General features: G+C 39.0%; 1 protein-coding gene and 1 pseudogene across 2 annotated transcripts in view; both read right to left on the bottom strand.

Annotated features, from left to right (window-relative positions):
• ANXA5 (annexin A5) overlaps positions 1-14,980 on the bottom strand; it is an 87,461-nt gene that overhangs the window by 48,577 nt on the left and 23,904 nt on the right. Inside the window, exons 1-2 of one of the 2 annotated variants that reach the window (XM_051966393.1) lie at positions 4,164-4,376; positions 3,431-3,470 (exon numbers count right to left, since the gene is read on the bottom strand). In XM_051966393.1, coding sequence (XP_051822353.1) covers positions 3,431-3,433 — 3 coding nt within the window. In that variant the 5' untranslated portion in view covers positions 3,434-3,470; positions 4,164-4,376. Of the gene's footprint in view, positions 1-3,430; positions 3,471-4,163; positions 4,377-14,980 lie in introns of those variants that run through there. The other variant, XM_051966395.1, reaches the window with a different exon arrangement.
• On the bottom strand, positions 4,538-9,898 carry LOC127541216 (choline kinase alpha-like; annotated as a pseudogene).

The raw sequence follows: 14,980 nt of genomic DNA, 5'->3' as shown, positions 1-14,980 counted from the left end.
AGTGTAAGAATATCTATATATACATATATGTGTTACATATCTGTATATGGAGACAGCTGAGTGGTACAGAGGATAGAGCACTGGACTTGGAGTCAAGAGGTCCTGAGTTCAAATCTAATCTCAGATGCTTACTAGCTGTGTGATCCAGGACAAATCACTTAACCCTGTTTGCCTCAGTTTTCTCATCTGTAAGATTGAATAAAAGAAAATAGCAAATCACTCCAGTATCCCCGCCAAGAAAATCTCAAATGGGGTCATAAAGAGTCAGACAAAAATGAACTCAAAAGTATATTTGTGTGGGTGTACAGTATGTAGATATGTATCTAGTGTGTATATGTTGTAGGAATATATATATCTATATATATAAAAATGTGTGTATGTACTTACTATGTGTATGTAGCATGTATGAATGTGCATATATATCGTCTGTACATTTGCGAATATATGGCTATAGAACCCAGGTATCAGGTTACATGAACAAAGAGGCTGTCACAGAAACCAGCAGGCTGCTGCAACACTGTTGCTCCCATGGGCCTACAGTAGGAAAGGCCCCTGAGGGATGCAGAGACAATATTATCACATGAGGTGGCTACAGAAACTACTGTGAAGTTAGAAAAAACAATGTAATGGAAGATTCTCTTTGACAGAGTCTAAAGGTGAATGAGAAAAACCTTCCTAAGAGGGCTCTACTTCTCTTTGCCTTGAGCAGTTGGGAGAGCAGTTAGATCCATCACACTGATGATCTTCCCAGGTGTGGTCAGTTCAAGTCTATTTCTAATACTGTTCTCTCTCCTCAGGCAAGAGACTGAAAAGCACAAGTTTTCTGATGAATCCTAAGGGTTCTTCCAAATCTAACAGCCTCATTTTGCAGATGAGGAAATTGAGGTCAAGTCATTGCTCCTTGAAGCCTAGCAGTTATTACAATACTATTACCATCCTTTTTCAAGAACAGGAAAGCTCCTAGAGGACAGGAATTATTTCATTTTATCTTTGTTCTGCCAATATCTACCCATAACTTAATCCAGGGGTCCTCAAATTTTTTAAATAGGGGGCCACTGTCCCTCAGACTGTTGGAGGGCCGGACTATAGTAAAAACAAAAACTTTGTTTTGTGGGTTTTAAATAAAGAAACTTCATAGCCCTGGGTGAGGGGGATAAACGTCCTCAGCTAGTTTGAGGACCCCTGAAATCTATCCTAAGCATCAATAAATGTTTTTGGCAATAATTGTATTGAGATATTCAGAGCTATTTCCCATGAAACTGGACAATCTGTCCTGTTTTAAAGTTATGCAGGATCAGTTGCCAGGTTGGGAATAAAGAACCAAAAATTAAAGGCAATTGATTGAAAATTCTTTGAACTATCCAATGAAAAATAAGATGTGAAAGGTTTTACATAGCGGGGAGTTATTCTTCATGAGCAGTCAGCCAATTATCATGCATGTTACCACCCCAGTAGATATCTCCAGAAAAAGTAGCCTATCTCCCTCAGGGAGTTCTGCCAAGATAATTTCATAGAGATCCTTCCGTGGAAAAAGCAAAGAAAAACCCAAAGTTTCCACTCAGTAATAGAATAACTGATTCACCTTTTGTGTGCATCTGAAGTGGGACTACATAAACAAGAATAATGAAAGCATTATGAATACTCTGTGGGACACTTTTGTGTGGATCTCTTATCTGGCCATACAACATCAAAGAATTATCATGAAACTGATGTACACTGAACCTTTTTTTTCCTCAGTTAACCAAAATGAATTCTGTTTTAAAATTACAACATATCAAAATGAACTTTCATGAGATGGAATATAGCTGGAACCCTTACATATCCCATTTTACAAATTTTTAAAAATCCTTCCTCCTGCACTTGAACTTTTTTTTTTTAATGGGGAATGTGCTATACTGGGAAAAGCATTAGCTCCAGAATCAGAAGTGGCAACTGGACTTAAGATTTCAATGACATAAAGAACTCCCAGATAAAAAGACTCCCTCTACAATATAGATCAGCCTTTTTCAATAATTTATAGTTTTAGAAAGGTACTTAGAACACTGAAAGGTTATGTGATTCACCAAGACACTGTGACCTCAATTTTTTTGGCTTCAAGGACAGCTTTCTATCCACTACTCTCTATCATAATGCTACCAAATCAAAGGAAATGAGTTCAAATCTTATTTAGTCATTTAATATGTATGTAACTTGGAGCAAGTGACTACTCCTGGATAGCCCCCAATTTCCTCATCAGTAAAATGAGAAGGCTGGATGTAGGAAGGAAGATAACATGTATAAGCACGTATATAAATGTGACACTAACAGGGTGAGATTTTTAAATAGTAATTCAACAATATTCTAAAACAATTCTAAAATTCTGTTGTCAATCTTGGTTATCACCCTCAGGGTGATAAAGAAAAAGTCAGAACTCGTCTCACCAGTTTCTACTAAATGAAGCAATCCAAAAAATATATAAAATACACAACTTGGAAGCAAACGGGAATTGTTTCTTCCCCTCCAGTGAGGATGAGACAGAAACCCTTCCTCCAATGGAAAAAAAGTCAGTCCCCACCCACTATATTGAAATAGGAGAAACTTGTCTAAAAATTAAAGGAAGCTGAGAGGAAAATATCAGCTCACATGACCACAATGAGCTGTACTGACTCTGGTTCCAAAGTCAGTTGTTTGTGGGATGGCTCATTTTTACACACAGAAAAGGAAAAGGAAGGGAGTGTTGGGGGAGCAGGGGAACCACCCAAATCACTGCCTAAGGGCCCTAACTGTACTTCCACTCAACCAAAGTAAGGAAGGAAATTTTTAAAAAAAGAAAAAAGAAAAAAAGAGAGTAGAGAGAGGTCACCACGTCAGAAGAATCCAAAAAAGAGATTGTATTAAACTAGTTTAAAGTTCCGTTCATCCTCTTTTTAAACAATTCACAGCTTATAGAAGAATGAGCTCTACATGGATAGTCAGAAGACATGTGTTTAAATTCCAGCTCCATGGGAGCCCAGGTAGGGTAGCTAATGTCTCCAGTTTCTTTCTCTTTAAAATGAGGGAGTGAGATGAAATTATTATTAAGACCCCTTCTTGCTTTAAATCTAAGATTAGTAAAGAGATGGGCAGAGCTTGGGATTTAATAAATACAGGGAACTCCCTGGATGAGGAAACTCCCTCTGTCAATGAAAGTTGGCACCTTCTCTGCAATTTAAGAGTCTCAGTGAAACTGCCCAGGGATGAGAGGTTGATAGGGTCACACAAGCCAGGTGGTCTTTCGGGCTCCAAGACCAATTCTCAAACCACAAAGCCATACTGTCTACTCTTAAAACGATAATAAATTTAGCTACCTAAACTAAATACTATAACAATATAGTTATAACTAAAACAATAATAAACATTTACTCTAATTCAATAATATTAAATAGAAGATTGGGAAAGTAAAGGACATTACCATGATGGTTTCTGAGATGTAAAGAAAAGATGAACAGGACCTACAATAGAAGAGAATAAAGAGACAGATTAGTAGTATCTTTCTTAAAGACCCAATCACCCAACTTTCCCACTCCCAAGGAGAGATGACCCTGAAGAGTTCAAAAGTACCGGGATTAATATACATCAAAAGAAATAAGATAGAGCTGCCTTCATCCCTACATCTCCCCCATAGGACAGGTTGAGTTGGGAAGTGGCATCTGTAACTAAAGATTCAAACCAGGCACAGGGATGGGACCTTAATCTGGAGGGAAGACAAAGTGGTGCCCCACCCCTGCTCCCCGCCCAAAGGATGCAAGCATGGGGAGAAATCTGGGGATCACCTAGTCATAGGATTCAGAGGGAAGGCTGCATAAAGGTCACCTAGACCGCCTGCGCCCCTCGATTTTACAAGGAAGAAATTGAGGTCCAGAGAAGTGAACTGATTTATTCAGTTACACTGGTGTGGCAAAGGTAAAATTTGTATCCCGATCCATTGTTCTTCCCACTGGGTCATCACAATGCTTTTTTTCTTTTTTTTCGGTTGACGCGAAATTCCAGGTTCAGGAGGGGAAGGGATTCGCTCAAAGTTAGCAGGTGGCAAAGTTGGGATTTGAACCCCAAGACTCGTGGGCGCCCAGTTAGTGCTCTCTGCGTCTCTCAATCCCCGGGGAGAACCTGGCCCGACTGGGGGCTTGCTCTCCGAGAAGACGTACCTTTAGTGTCTTGTTCTCAGACGTGCCCGGAGGCTGACGGTGCTGCGCTGGCTAGCGCTGGGGTGAATTGGGCTGCGCTGGGCTAAGTTGGGCTAAGCTGGACCTGGACGGGCGGCGGGCCGGGATGCAGCAACAGCAGCCGGAGGAAGGACGCGAGAGGAGAGACGTGGCGCAGCAAAGGCGGACCCAGACTTCACTCCGCAGCCCCAACCCCGAGGCCAGCCCCACCCAGGCCTTCGGCCCCGCCCCCATCTCTGCTCCGGCCCCCCGCCCGGTCCGGTCCCACCCCCGCGGGCCGGCCCGCCCCGGCCCGCCCAGGCGCCTGCGCTTGCTACAGTGTACTCGGTACACTGTGCCCTCTTCTCTGTCTAGACACTTTCTCCCATCCCCCATCCCACCCCCACGTCCGCCGCCGAAAATCCGAATTCTGGCCACTGACCCAGCTCCAAGGTCATGGCAGGTGGACAGGGACGCCCTTGACTGCCATGGGTGTAGAGCGAAGGAAATTTCCCGGAAGCCTTTCTTTGCAAAAAAAAAAAAAAAAAAAAAAGTCATTGAAACGAGCTCGCACAGGACTCTACAGTTATATCGAGTTTGCAAACATACTTGTAGGGAACGTGGTGTACTGTGCTAGCTAGAACACTAAGCCCGAAATCAAAAATCTGTTTTTCCTAGCTAGGGAATTGCCCTTCTGGGCCTCAGTTTCCTGGTCTGTGGAATGAGAGGAACAGCTGGGTGAGATGTTGTCTTGGGTTCTTTGTAGATCCCAGTCTGAGATTCTACACCTAAATTTAGACTCTAAAGCCATTTAATACTATCTTTTAACACTTCCACCCATCCATTTATTACCCTATGGTTAAGGCCGGAGGGACCAAAATAAAAGGGGGCAGGAATGGGAATGCCTTGCTATAAACTAGCCTGGGGCTGTCCAAAAGTGGAATTTGCTTGGGAGGTGGTGGCTTTCTCCCCGGAGGCTTCTTAGCAGAAGCTGGGGAATCAATCACTTTTGGAATACGTGGGAAGACAATGTTCCAGACATAGTTTGGTCTAGGTGGCCTCTGAGGACTCTTGACACAGTAAGGATCTGTTTCCCTCTGTGATGCTCCTACAGTGAGCTTGGTGACTATCTGCTTCAATCCTTTATTTGATTGATATCAATCCTTGATAGTTGATGAGGAAAGCCCAGAGATATGAAATTGCTCTTGCTCAACCAAAACACTATGAAGCTCTTATTTTCCCTGGTTAGCCTGGAAAACCTTTTTGCCATCCATGATTGCAGGAATATTCAGAGTTCTAATCAACTGTTTAAATTGATAAGGAATTTCTATTTCATTCATGAATGACAGAATCCTAATCTTAAAAATCACTTTTTGCATTTTTTCTGATTTTAAAACTTTTGTTTTTAGTATGGTAAATCTATGTGGTGCCAGAAATGTTTGCACAAATGACTCAAATAAAAGTTCAAAATAAAAAAGAGCTCAAGGGTCATTTAATACTTGTGGACTTTTCACAGAGATCGTTCTCCCCCATTTGTCAGCACAGTCTATTGGTCACTCTAATCATGGTACTTAGTGGGGTTCCATAAGAGAAAAGTGGGAGCTGTGGAAGCAGCTGCCCAAGACATTTTTATTGGGAATCCTCAACTTTTACAAGAATTCCCTTAGCATCCCACAAATGGTGAGAAGAGGAGGAGGAAGAGCAAGTGCTATTCCTCCCTTATTAAATCATTTCCTTCCCTATCACGGTAGGGTCTAGACTACAGGGAGGCCTAAGGCAGAGATTATACAAGACAGCTATACCAGGTCCTATTAGGTAGTAGAAGTACCAGGATACCAGTAAATTGTCCCTCCTCACTGCTCCCAGCCCTATAACCCTACCACAGATACTCTGACCCCCTTCACTAGTAATTAACAATTAGAATTAGTAATTCAATAATTAGAAGGGGATTCTTTCAAGTTATTGTAAAATATACCTGGATAACAAACCATGTATACTGGTTACAAGGAAGTTACAATGAAACGAGCTCTATTAATATGTATTTCTTGAGTATTGTTGATTTGGATCCAAGGATTGGAACAGAGTGTCCTAGAGTCACAGGGACATATAGCATATTCCCCAAGAAGTGACACTATGGGCAGTTCCTATTTTCTTCTGCAACTAACAGTGTCTACAATGCAATACATTGGCAATACATTGCCCAAAATGTTGGACACCTTTTCCAGCACATTTAAAGAAACAGGTAATCATGAAACAATAGAGTCAGGCCCACCACCCAAAATGCTGTTTGCTCTTGGGGAGGGGAGGGGGGAATAAGCTCCCCACATGATGAAAGGAAAGAATGATGAGACACTTCTCAGGTGATCTAATTTGCTTCTCAATTTCATGTCAGAGATTCCTAACAAAATTGTCAAGGAGATAGGAATAAATGTCACTCAACTCCTTGGTTGCAGGTATATAGAGTGAAGCACAGGGGAGAAATCCCATCCAGATGCTCTCTTCATATAAATAGTGCAGAAACTCCCATACTTCAAGTGGCTCCAAGGTTCACAGGTCTAGTTTCCTCTTCTAGTCAAAATAAGCATGAAACTTGTGGCTAGAGAATAGTCCATGAGTCCCAACTCAATGGATGAAATTTTGGACTGTATGATGGACCAAAGTTCTCCTAAGAAATGGAAAGCCAAGGCAAACCAGTTGATCTCTACCAACATTTCTTCCTTCTTTTAGGACTTCTCTTCTATTTGGGGTTTTCAGAACCATTTTGGAAGGCAGCCAAATAGTTAGAAGTAAGAGGAAACTCTTGATTCTTGGTAGGATACTTCAGGATGTGGGCTCTGAAAAGGGGGTATTTTTCATGATTGTAGTCATACATCCAGTTACAGAAGTGATTCCTGATGTCAAAGCCTCTGTAATTATAACTTCTGTATTCAAAGTCAATGAGTATTAGCTTGTTTTTCCCAATTCTCCTCGCCTTTCAGCAAGGGATGTTCCATTCTTGAGTCATTATGTCAAAATATTAGTGGAAATATAGTTAATTTCATCAAAAACCCTTAGATTTTCCATTTCCAAAGGCAGATTATAACTGAGGAATTTGTTTGATTTTTTAAATCTGGATTCTCTGGTAAATTTAATTGATTTAAATATTTCTTCATGGTTTCAAAAAGCCATTTGGATTCTTTATTGAAGGGCATCTTTACACCATAAAATGTGACCATTTTCTCAGTTATTTCTGCAAATACCTGGCAAATTTAATTCCTTAGTGTCCAATAGGCAGCTGAGGATGAACTGCTCCAGGTTTAAAGCTTTGGTCCATGGGGATCTCTCATTAAAAATGTCCAATATCAAGAAACTGGAAACTGAGTCGATGCCCATCAGTTGGAGAATGGTTGAATAAATTATGGTTATATGAATGTTATGGAATATTATTGTTCTACAAGAAATGATCAAGAGGATGAATTTAGAAAGGCCTGGAGAGAGTTACATGAATTGATTCAAAGTGAAATAAGCAGAACTAGGAGATCATTGTACACAGCAACATCAATATTATACATGATCAATTCTGATGAATGTGACTTTGTCACAATGAGATGATTGATGCCAGTTCCAATCTTGTGATTAAGAGAGCCATCTATACCCAGAGAGAGAACTGGGGGAACATTCTCCCTCTTTTTGACGTTGTTCACTTGCATTTTGTTTTCTTATTCATTTTCTTTCTTTTTTGATGTGATTTTTTTTGTGCAACAAGAGAATTGTATATGTGTACATATATTGGATTTAACATATAGTTTCACACCTATAACATATATTGGATTGCTTGCCATCTAGGGGAGGGAGTGGGGAGAAGGAGGGGGAAATCTGAAACACAAGGGTCAATGTTGAAAAATTATCCATGCATGTGTTTTGAAAATAAAAAAGCTTTAAAAAAAAGAAATGATGTAGAAAATGTTAATAATGCTGACTAAAATTAAAAGTGTTATGTATTTATAGAAAGCCAATTATTAAACATTTATCAATATATTACTTTAAAAAGAGAGAGAGTGGCCAGTATAACACTTTCTATCATCAGGGACTGCTATTTTGGCACATATTTTCTTCTTGTTCTTATCGGGCTCCTTGATTACAGGCCCCTATCTGTAGAATGATGCCATCCAAGCCCAGAAGCACTTTCAGGGACTCATGCAAGACAGACTGGACACAGTCAAGTACTGAGCATAGGAACAGTATCTTGCTGAGGGGGCCCCAGACTATGCAATTGTGGAACTGTCCTCGGACAGCGCCCTCCAGGCTCTGGACAAGAATTCCTAGCACCGGAGATAGGCCTAGCGATGCGTGCGGACCTCGGTGTCCTCCTCCGGCTCGGGGGCGGCATGAGTAGCTGCGATTAACAGCAGGCTCCCCTTCCCTCGCCTCTGTGAGCTCTGCTGCCTCCGGATCGCGCTACTGCGTGAGGCCCTCTGGGGCGAATGGGCGCCCCCTCCATCTTCTTCCACTGCAAACTCAGCAGCTGCCCTAACAGAACTTGATCTTCATACTGCCGCGGCCGAGGGGACCTGCCTAGATCAGCCTGGACTGGATCGGGGGCGCGGACTGGGGACACTGCATACATAAATGGGCTGTAGCACAAGCTGGCTGGCCTTCTGGGATGGGATGGTTACTTAGCCGCAGCCTCGGCTCCAGCTGGGCGGCCAACTGGGGGGGAGGAAGGGGGAAGAAGAGAAGGGAGGGGGAAAGGGGGGGAGATAGTGGAGGAGGGAGGGGAAATAAGAAGGGAAGGAAAAAGAGGGGGGAAGGAGGGGACTACGGGGGGCAGAATCGGCAGCTGAGGCTGGAGCCGGGTCCGAGACTGAAAGCTCCACTGAGAGAACATGACTTGCATAAGATCATACAGGGAGTAACACAACTAGAATTCCAACTCTCCAAGTTCTCTCCAGGTGGTGGGATATGTGGGATGATTTTGAACCACTGATTTTCCCAGTGTCCCTTCGCCCATAAGCAGAACACAGATCAACAAATCAGCACCCTACTTCCTATAACATGTTGGTGCTGAGTTTATAAATAAAGCGAATTCGAGAGACCTTAAGCCAGAAGAGTGAATGGGTCAGATCTAATTTTGTAATCTCAGAATTTAAAAATGATAGTATTTGTGAGGAATTCATTTTGTTAAAGAAAAACAAACAGTAATGCTTGTCTGTTACTAACTTATCAGAAAGATTTGTTGAATATCTAAATCCAAGGATCTCTCCTTAAAAATCCAAAGGAACAGATATTTTGCTTTTGAAAATCTAGTAATAATAAAACATAAAATATTCCAGAGAGAAAAAGATTGAAGATTAGTAGAGCTTTTCACCAAATGTCACTACAGAAATAATGTTTTTCAAAGACCCTTCTTCCTAGAAAACCAAGGTCTAAACCAGGGCATAAGCAAAATCAGGAAAGGCTTCATTTGCTTAACAAAGTAACAAGCCCTTTTAAATTTCAGAATTCCTCTTTCAATATGGTTCTCTGAGACTGAATTAAAGACATTTTTACTTCTAGTTTACTTATCATAAGCAATTTTCTATTACACGAACTGATCAGATCTTTGAAAGGTATTTAACTCCCAAGATAATTCCAAATATGCTATCCATATCCATGTTCATATCCAGAGAAAGAACTGATGGATTCTGCAAATCAAAACATACTATTTCCATTTTTTTCTCATTTTTCCCCTTTTGGATTATTTTTTCTTTCACATGACTAATATGGAAATGTGATTCATATTTTAAGCAATATTAATTGCTTGCCATTTTAGCAAAGGGGGAATGAAGGGAGAAAAATTAGAAACTTAACATCTTATACAAATGAATGCTAAAAATTAGCTTTATGTATAATTGGGAAATATAAAATACTTATTCTAAAAAATTAAAGAGAGAAAGAGAGAGAGAGAGACAGACAGACAGACAGACAGAGACAGACAGAGACAGAGACAGAGAATAATATAACTAACATTTTTAGATCAGGACATTGTCCTTTTTGGAATTTGATTAAGTACAGATAAGGTTTGAGGCCAAGATTTCAGACAAGGACATTATACTAATATTTTCCAAAGAGGAGAAGAGTAGGGATTTAGTATGCTTCCACTGCTAAGTTCGAAAACACTTGGCTAATTGAAGGGGAAAGAAAAAGAAAAGAAAAGGGAGACAGCTTCAGCCCACTAAAATCTTATGTGCTTTTTATCTGTTTTAAATATTTTTAATAAGTTTTATTGAGATCTTCTGTTTTTACATCATCACCTACATTTTCTGATGTTAACCTCTCTCACTAGAGCCATCCCTTTTCATAAGGAAATTTCTAAAAAGGAAGACATAAATGTTCAGAAAATCAAAAAATTACATCAAACATTATTGACAGTGTTTCATCCTAATTGGTTCTTGCCTCTACAAAGAGAGAAGTGTCTTCTCATACTTCTTCTTTCAGGCCTCCTTTGCTATAATTCATTTAACATGGATTTGTTGTTGCTCAGCACATTTACATCATTATAATGCTTCTGTATATTATTTTCCTGGTTCTACTTATTTTACTTTCTATCATCTTATATAAATCTTTTCCCATGCTCTCAGCATTCTTCATATTTGTCTTTTCTTACAACATAGCATTCGTATACCACAATTTATTTAGCCATTCCCCAAATGATGGACATTTAGATTTTTTCCTAGCTCTTTACTACCACAAAAAAAATACTACTCCAAATAGTTTATTGTCTATGGGGCCTTTCTTTCTATCTTTGACCTCCTTGGGATTTTGTCCAGTAGTGAGAACTCTGGGTCAAAGAATATGGATCTTAGTCACTTTCTGGGCATTATTCCAAATTTCATTACAGAATGGAAATGAGATTTTTTTTTTAAATAGGAACAGAGGAAAAATTCCAATATTATGATGTAATTTGAAAGGAAAATAAGATTTTATATGCAAACATTTGGCTCAATGAAGATTTGTCGAATCAAGAAGCATTTATTAACCATATATTATTCCAGCAACAATGCTAAGCACACAAAAACGAGACCATACCATAAAATATTTTAAACCCGTGATCTAAAAGACATGAAAAAGGGAAGAGAAATAGCTAAGAGAAAATCTTACTTCTTATTTTTAGTATGCTGTTGGGATTTTTCTTCCCAGAAAAAAAAAATCCAAGAATTAAAATTTAGCAAAATAAAAATTACTATATGCTCCAACTAGCTAATCTGTTAGGAAGTTAGGAGTTTGCTCTATTGCAAAGGAAGCCATTTCCATGTTCTTTTCTTAGTGAGTGGAATTCTAAAAAGAAGTTTAATGCTTGCCAGTCATGCCAGAGCCAAGGATGTCTTTTGGAATTAGCCCAGCTCCTTCAGAGTTCAGATGGTTTTACAATAGCTGACTTGCAAAGAGTAGTGTGCTGCCAGCAAAGAATCAAAACTTTACTTCAGAGTTATCACACTAAGGACTATATTCTTCCATTTGCCCTGGTTTTAGTTCAATGTAAATTAGCTAATTTGTGGCATAAAGTACAAAAATATTACCTAAGCATCAAGGACCACCTTCTGTAAAAGCTACTGTAGCTTGCTATTTGTTTTGAAGTACTCTTGGATCTCAAAGATGAACAGTCCTTGGCAGTGTCATCCATTGACAGCAACTCTCAGAACTAAAAGGAATTTCAGAGGCCAACGAGTCTTGATGATAGTTGAATATATATCTTGTCTACAAGTAGTCATTCCATCAGCACTTGAAAACTTCTACTGAGGGGGAAATTTAGGACCTTCTGATGCAGCCTATTTTACTTTGTTTTTCTTGACATAAGATCTAAACCTGTTTTGTTTTGTTTTTTTTCTGCAACTGCTGCCTATTCCTCTTATTTTTATCCCCTGTGGCAAAGCAAAATAAGTAGATTTCCTGTTGCATAAAACAACCCTTTAGATCCTTGGAGGTAACTAACACATCAGTCTATCAAGATGTTATTATTATGTGCCAGATATTTGAGTTCCTTTTAAATTTTTCTCGAAATGTAATGTTCTCTTTTTTTTCTTTTTTAATTTCTTTTTTTTTTATTTACAAGATATATGCATGGGTAATTTTTCAGCATTGACATTTGCAAAACCTTTTGTTCCAGTTTTTCCCCTCTTTCCCTCACCCCCTCCCCCAGATGGCAGGTAGATCAATACATGTTAAATATGTTAATGTATAGGACTGCTCGCCATCTGGGGGAGGGGGTGGAAGGAGGGAGGGGAAAAATCGGAACAGAAGTGAGTACAAGGGATAATGTTGTAAAAAATTACCCTGGTATGGGTTCTATCAATAAAAAGTTATTTAAAAAAAATAAATAAAGTGTATGTTAAATACAATATATGTATACATGTCCATACAGTTATTTTGCTGCACAAGAAGAATCGGACTTTGAAATAATGTACAATTAACCTGTGAAGGAAATCAAAAATGTAGGCTGACAAAAACAGAGGGATTAGGAATTCTATGAAGTGGTTCACACTCATTTCCCAGAGTTCTTTCCCTGGGTGTAGCTGGTTCTATTCATTACTGCACTATTGGAACTGATTTGGTTCATCTCATTGTTGAAGAGAGCCATGTCCATCAGAATTGATCATCATATAGTATTGTTGTTGAATTAGATAATGATCTCTTGGTCCTGCTTGAAATGTAATGTTCTTACTTCCATCAGCCAATGCTTTTGTTGTGACATGAACCAGAGGATCTTCAAACAGATTTTGTTAGTATTCTGCCCACATCACCCAGTTTTCCATATGTGTTGCCCGGTTTATTAAATATGAGGCTGGACTTTTGGGTTGTTGTACCTGTTTGCACCCTGGGTTTCAATAATTAAAATGTCAAAATTAAAAAAAAAAAAAAAAAAGACATGAACCAGAGGTCGTTCACCAGCCTCTTTACCCCCTTCCTGATATTTATCTAGTTTGTCAATATGCTTGGTAAACTGTGACCCCAGAACTGACAGGGGAAGTCATCTGACCAGAGAAAAGTAGATTGTGATTTTTATTTCCCCAATTTTAAACACTTTGCTTCTCTTAATAGTTATATATAATAGACATATCATATATTAAATATAATGAAAATAGTCTCTTTCTTCTCTCTCTCTCTCTCCTCTTCTTTCCCTCTTCTTTTCCCTCTTTTATTCCCTCTCCCTCTCCCTCCTTCTCCCTTCTCTTCTCTCTCTCTTTCTCTCCCTGTCTGTCTCTCTTTCTCTGATGTGTGTTCTCTATCTCTATATCTGTCTCTGTCTCTCTCTGTGATTCTGTGTGTGTATTTCTGTCTCTATCTCTCTGTCTCTGTCTCTCTTTTTCTATTTCTCCTCTCTCTCTCTCCCTCTCTCTCTCTCTCTCTCATCTGCTAGGATAAATCTCTTTCTCTGATGTGTGTTCTCTCTATATATATCTGTCTCTGTCTCTCTGTCTCTTTCTGTCTATCTCTCCTCTCTCTGTGTCTCTGTCTTTTTCTATCTCTCTTCTCTTCTCTGCTTCTTTCTCTTCTCTTCTCTCTCTCTCTCTCTCTCTCTCTCTCTCTCTCTCTCTCTCTCTCTCATCTGCTAGGATAAATCTCTTTCTCTGATGTGTGTTCTCTCTATATATATCTGTCTCTGTCTCTCTGTCTCTGTCTATCTCTCCTCTCTCTGTGTCTCTGTCTTTTTCTATCTCTCTTCTCTTCTCCGCTTCTTTCTCTTCTCTTCTCTTCTCTCTCTCTCTCCCTCCCTCCCTCCCTCTCTCTCTCTCTCTCTCTCTCTCTCTCTCTCTCTCTCTCTCTCTCTCTCTCTGTCTCTCTCTCTCTCTTTCTCAATCTGCTCGAATAAATAATTGGTTCACATTGATGTTGCAATCCACAAAACTTTAGGATTATTTTTTGAGTTGTTGTGTACTTTTTCAGAGTCTTTGAGTCTAAAAATATAGGGGATAGGATCATAGTATCATGGGATGATTGATTTAGAACTGGAAGCAACTTTAGAGACCATCAAATACGATTACCAAATTTTCAAGTGGGAAACTAAGGCACAGAAAGATTAGGTGATTTACACAGGTGTTTCTAGCCTTTCTGATTATCTGCACTGAGAATAAATACTTTATTTATTGTGGGACACATTTGGCCACAGATTCACCTAAAAGCTGAGAAAACATTTGGAATATATCTTAAAATCCTCTTGAGTTCAAGGAAACCTTGAGGCAGTAGGGGGAAGATATTAGTTTTATGATCCAGGCCTATGGTTCTAGTAGTATCAAGAACTCTCCTGGAAAGAATTGATGAAGTCTGAATACAATTTGAAGATATTTATTCTTTACTTTATTTTTCTTGGTTTTCTTTCTGTTTTTTTCTTTTACAACATGATTTACATGGAAATGCGGTTTGCATGACCTACACATGTTACCATGTCAAATTATTTGCCTTTCCAATGGGGGAAAGAGAAGGGAGAGAGGGAGAATTTAGATTTTTTAATAATATTTTTGTTTTATTTTATTATTTATTATTATTTATTTTGCTATTTATTATTTGTTGATTTCTCAAGAAGTTTGTTTTAATATTTATTTTTGATTGTTTTTTCTGGTTATACATGCATATTAATTTTTAATACACATTTTTCTTTTTAAAAATAATAACTTTTTATTTTAAAAATATATGCAAAGATAGTTGTCAACATTCACCCTTGCAAAACCTTGTTTCTAATTTTTTTCCCTCTTCCTTTCCCCCATCTCTTCCCCTAGACAGCAAGTAATCCAATATATGTTAAACATGTGCCATTCTTCTATACTTATTTCCACATTTATCATGCACATGGAAAATCAGATCAA

This window comes from Antechinus flavipes, chromosome 6 (genome assembly GCF_016432865.1).
Source record: "Antechinus flavipes isolate AdamAnt ecotype Samford, QLD, Australia chromosome 6, AdamAnt_v2, whole genome shotgun sequence".
Classification (NCBI taxonomy): Eukaryota; Metazoa; Chordata; class Mammalia; order Dasyuromorphia; family Dasyuridae; genus Antechinus; species Antechinus flavipes.
This window is presented reverse-complemented; position numbering and strand designations above follow the sequence as displayed.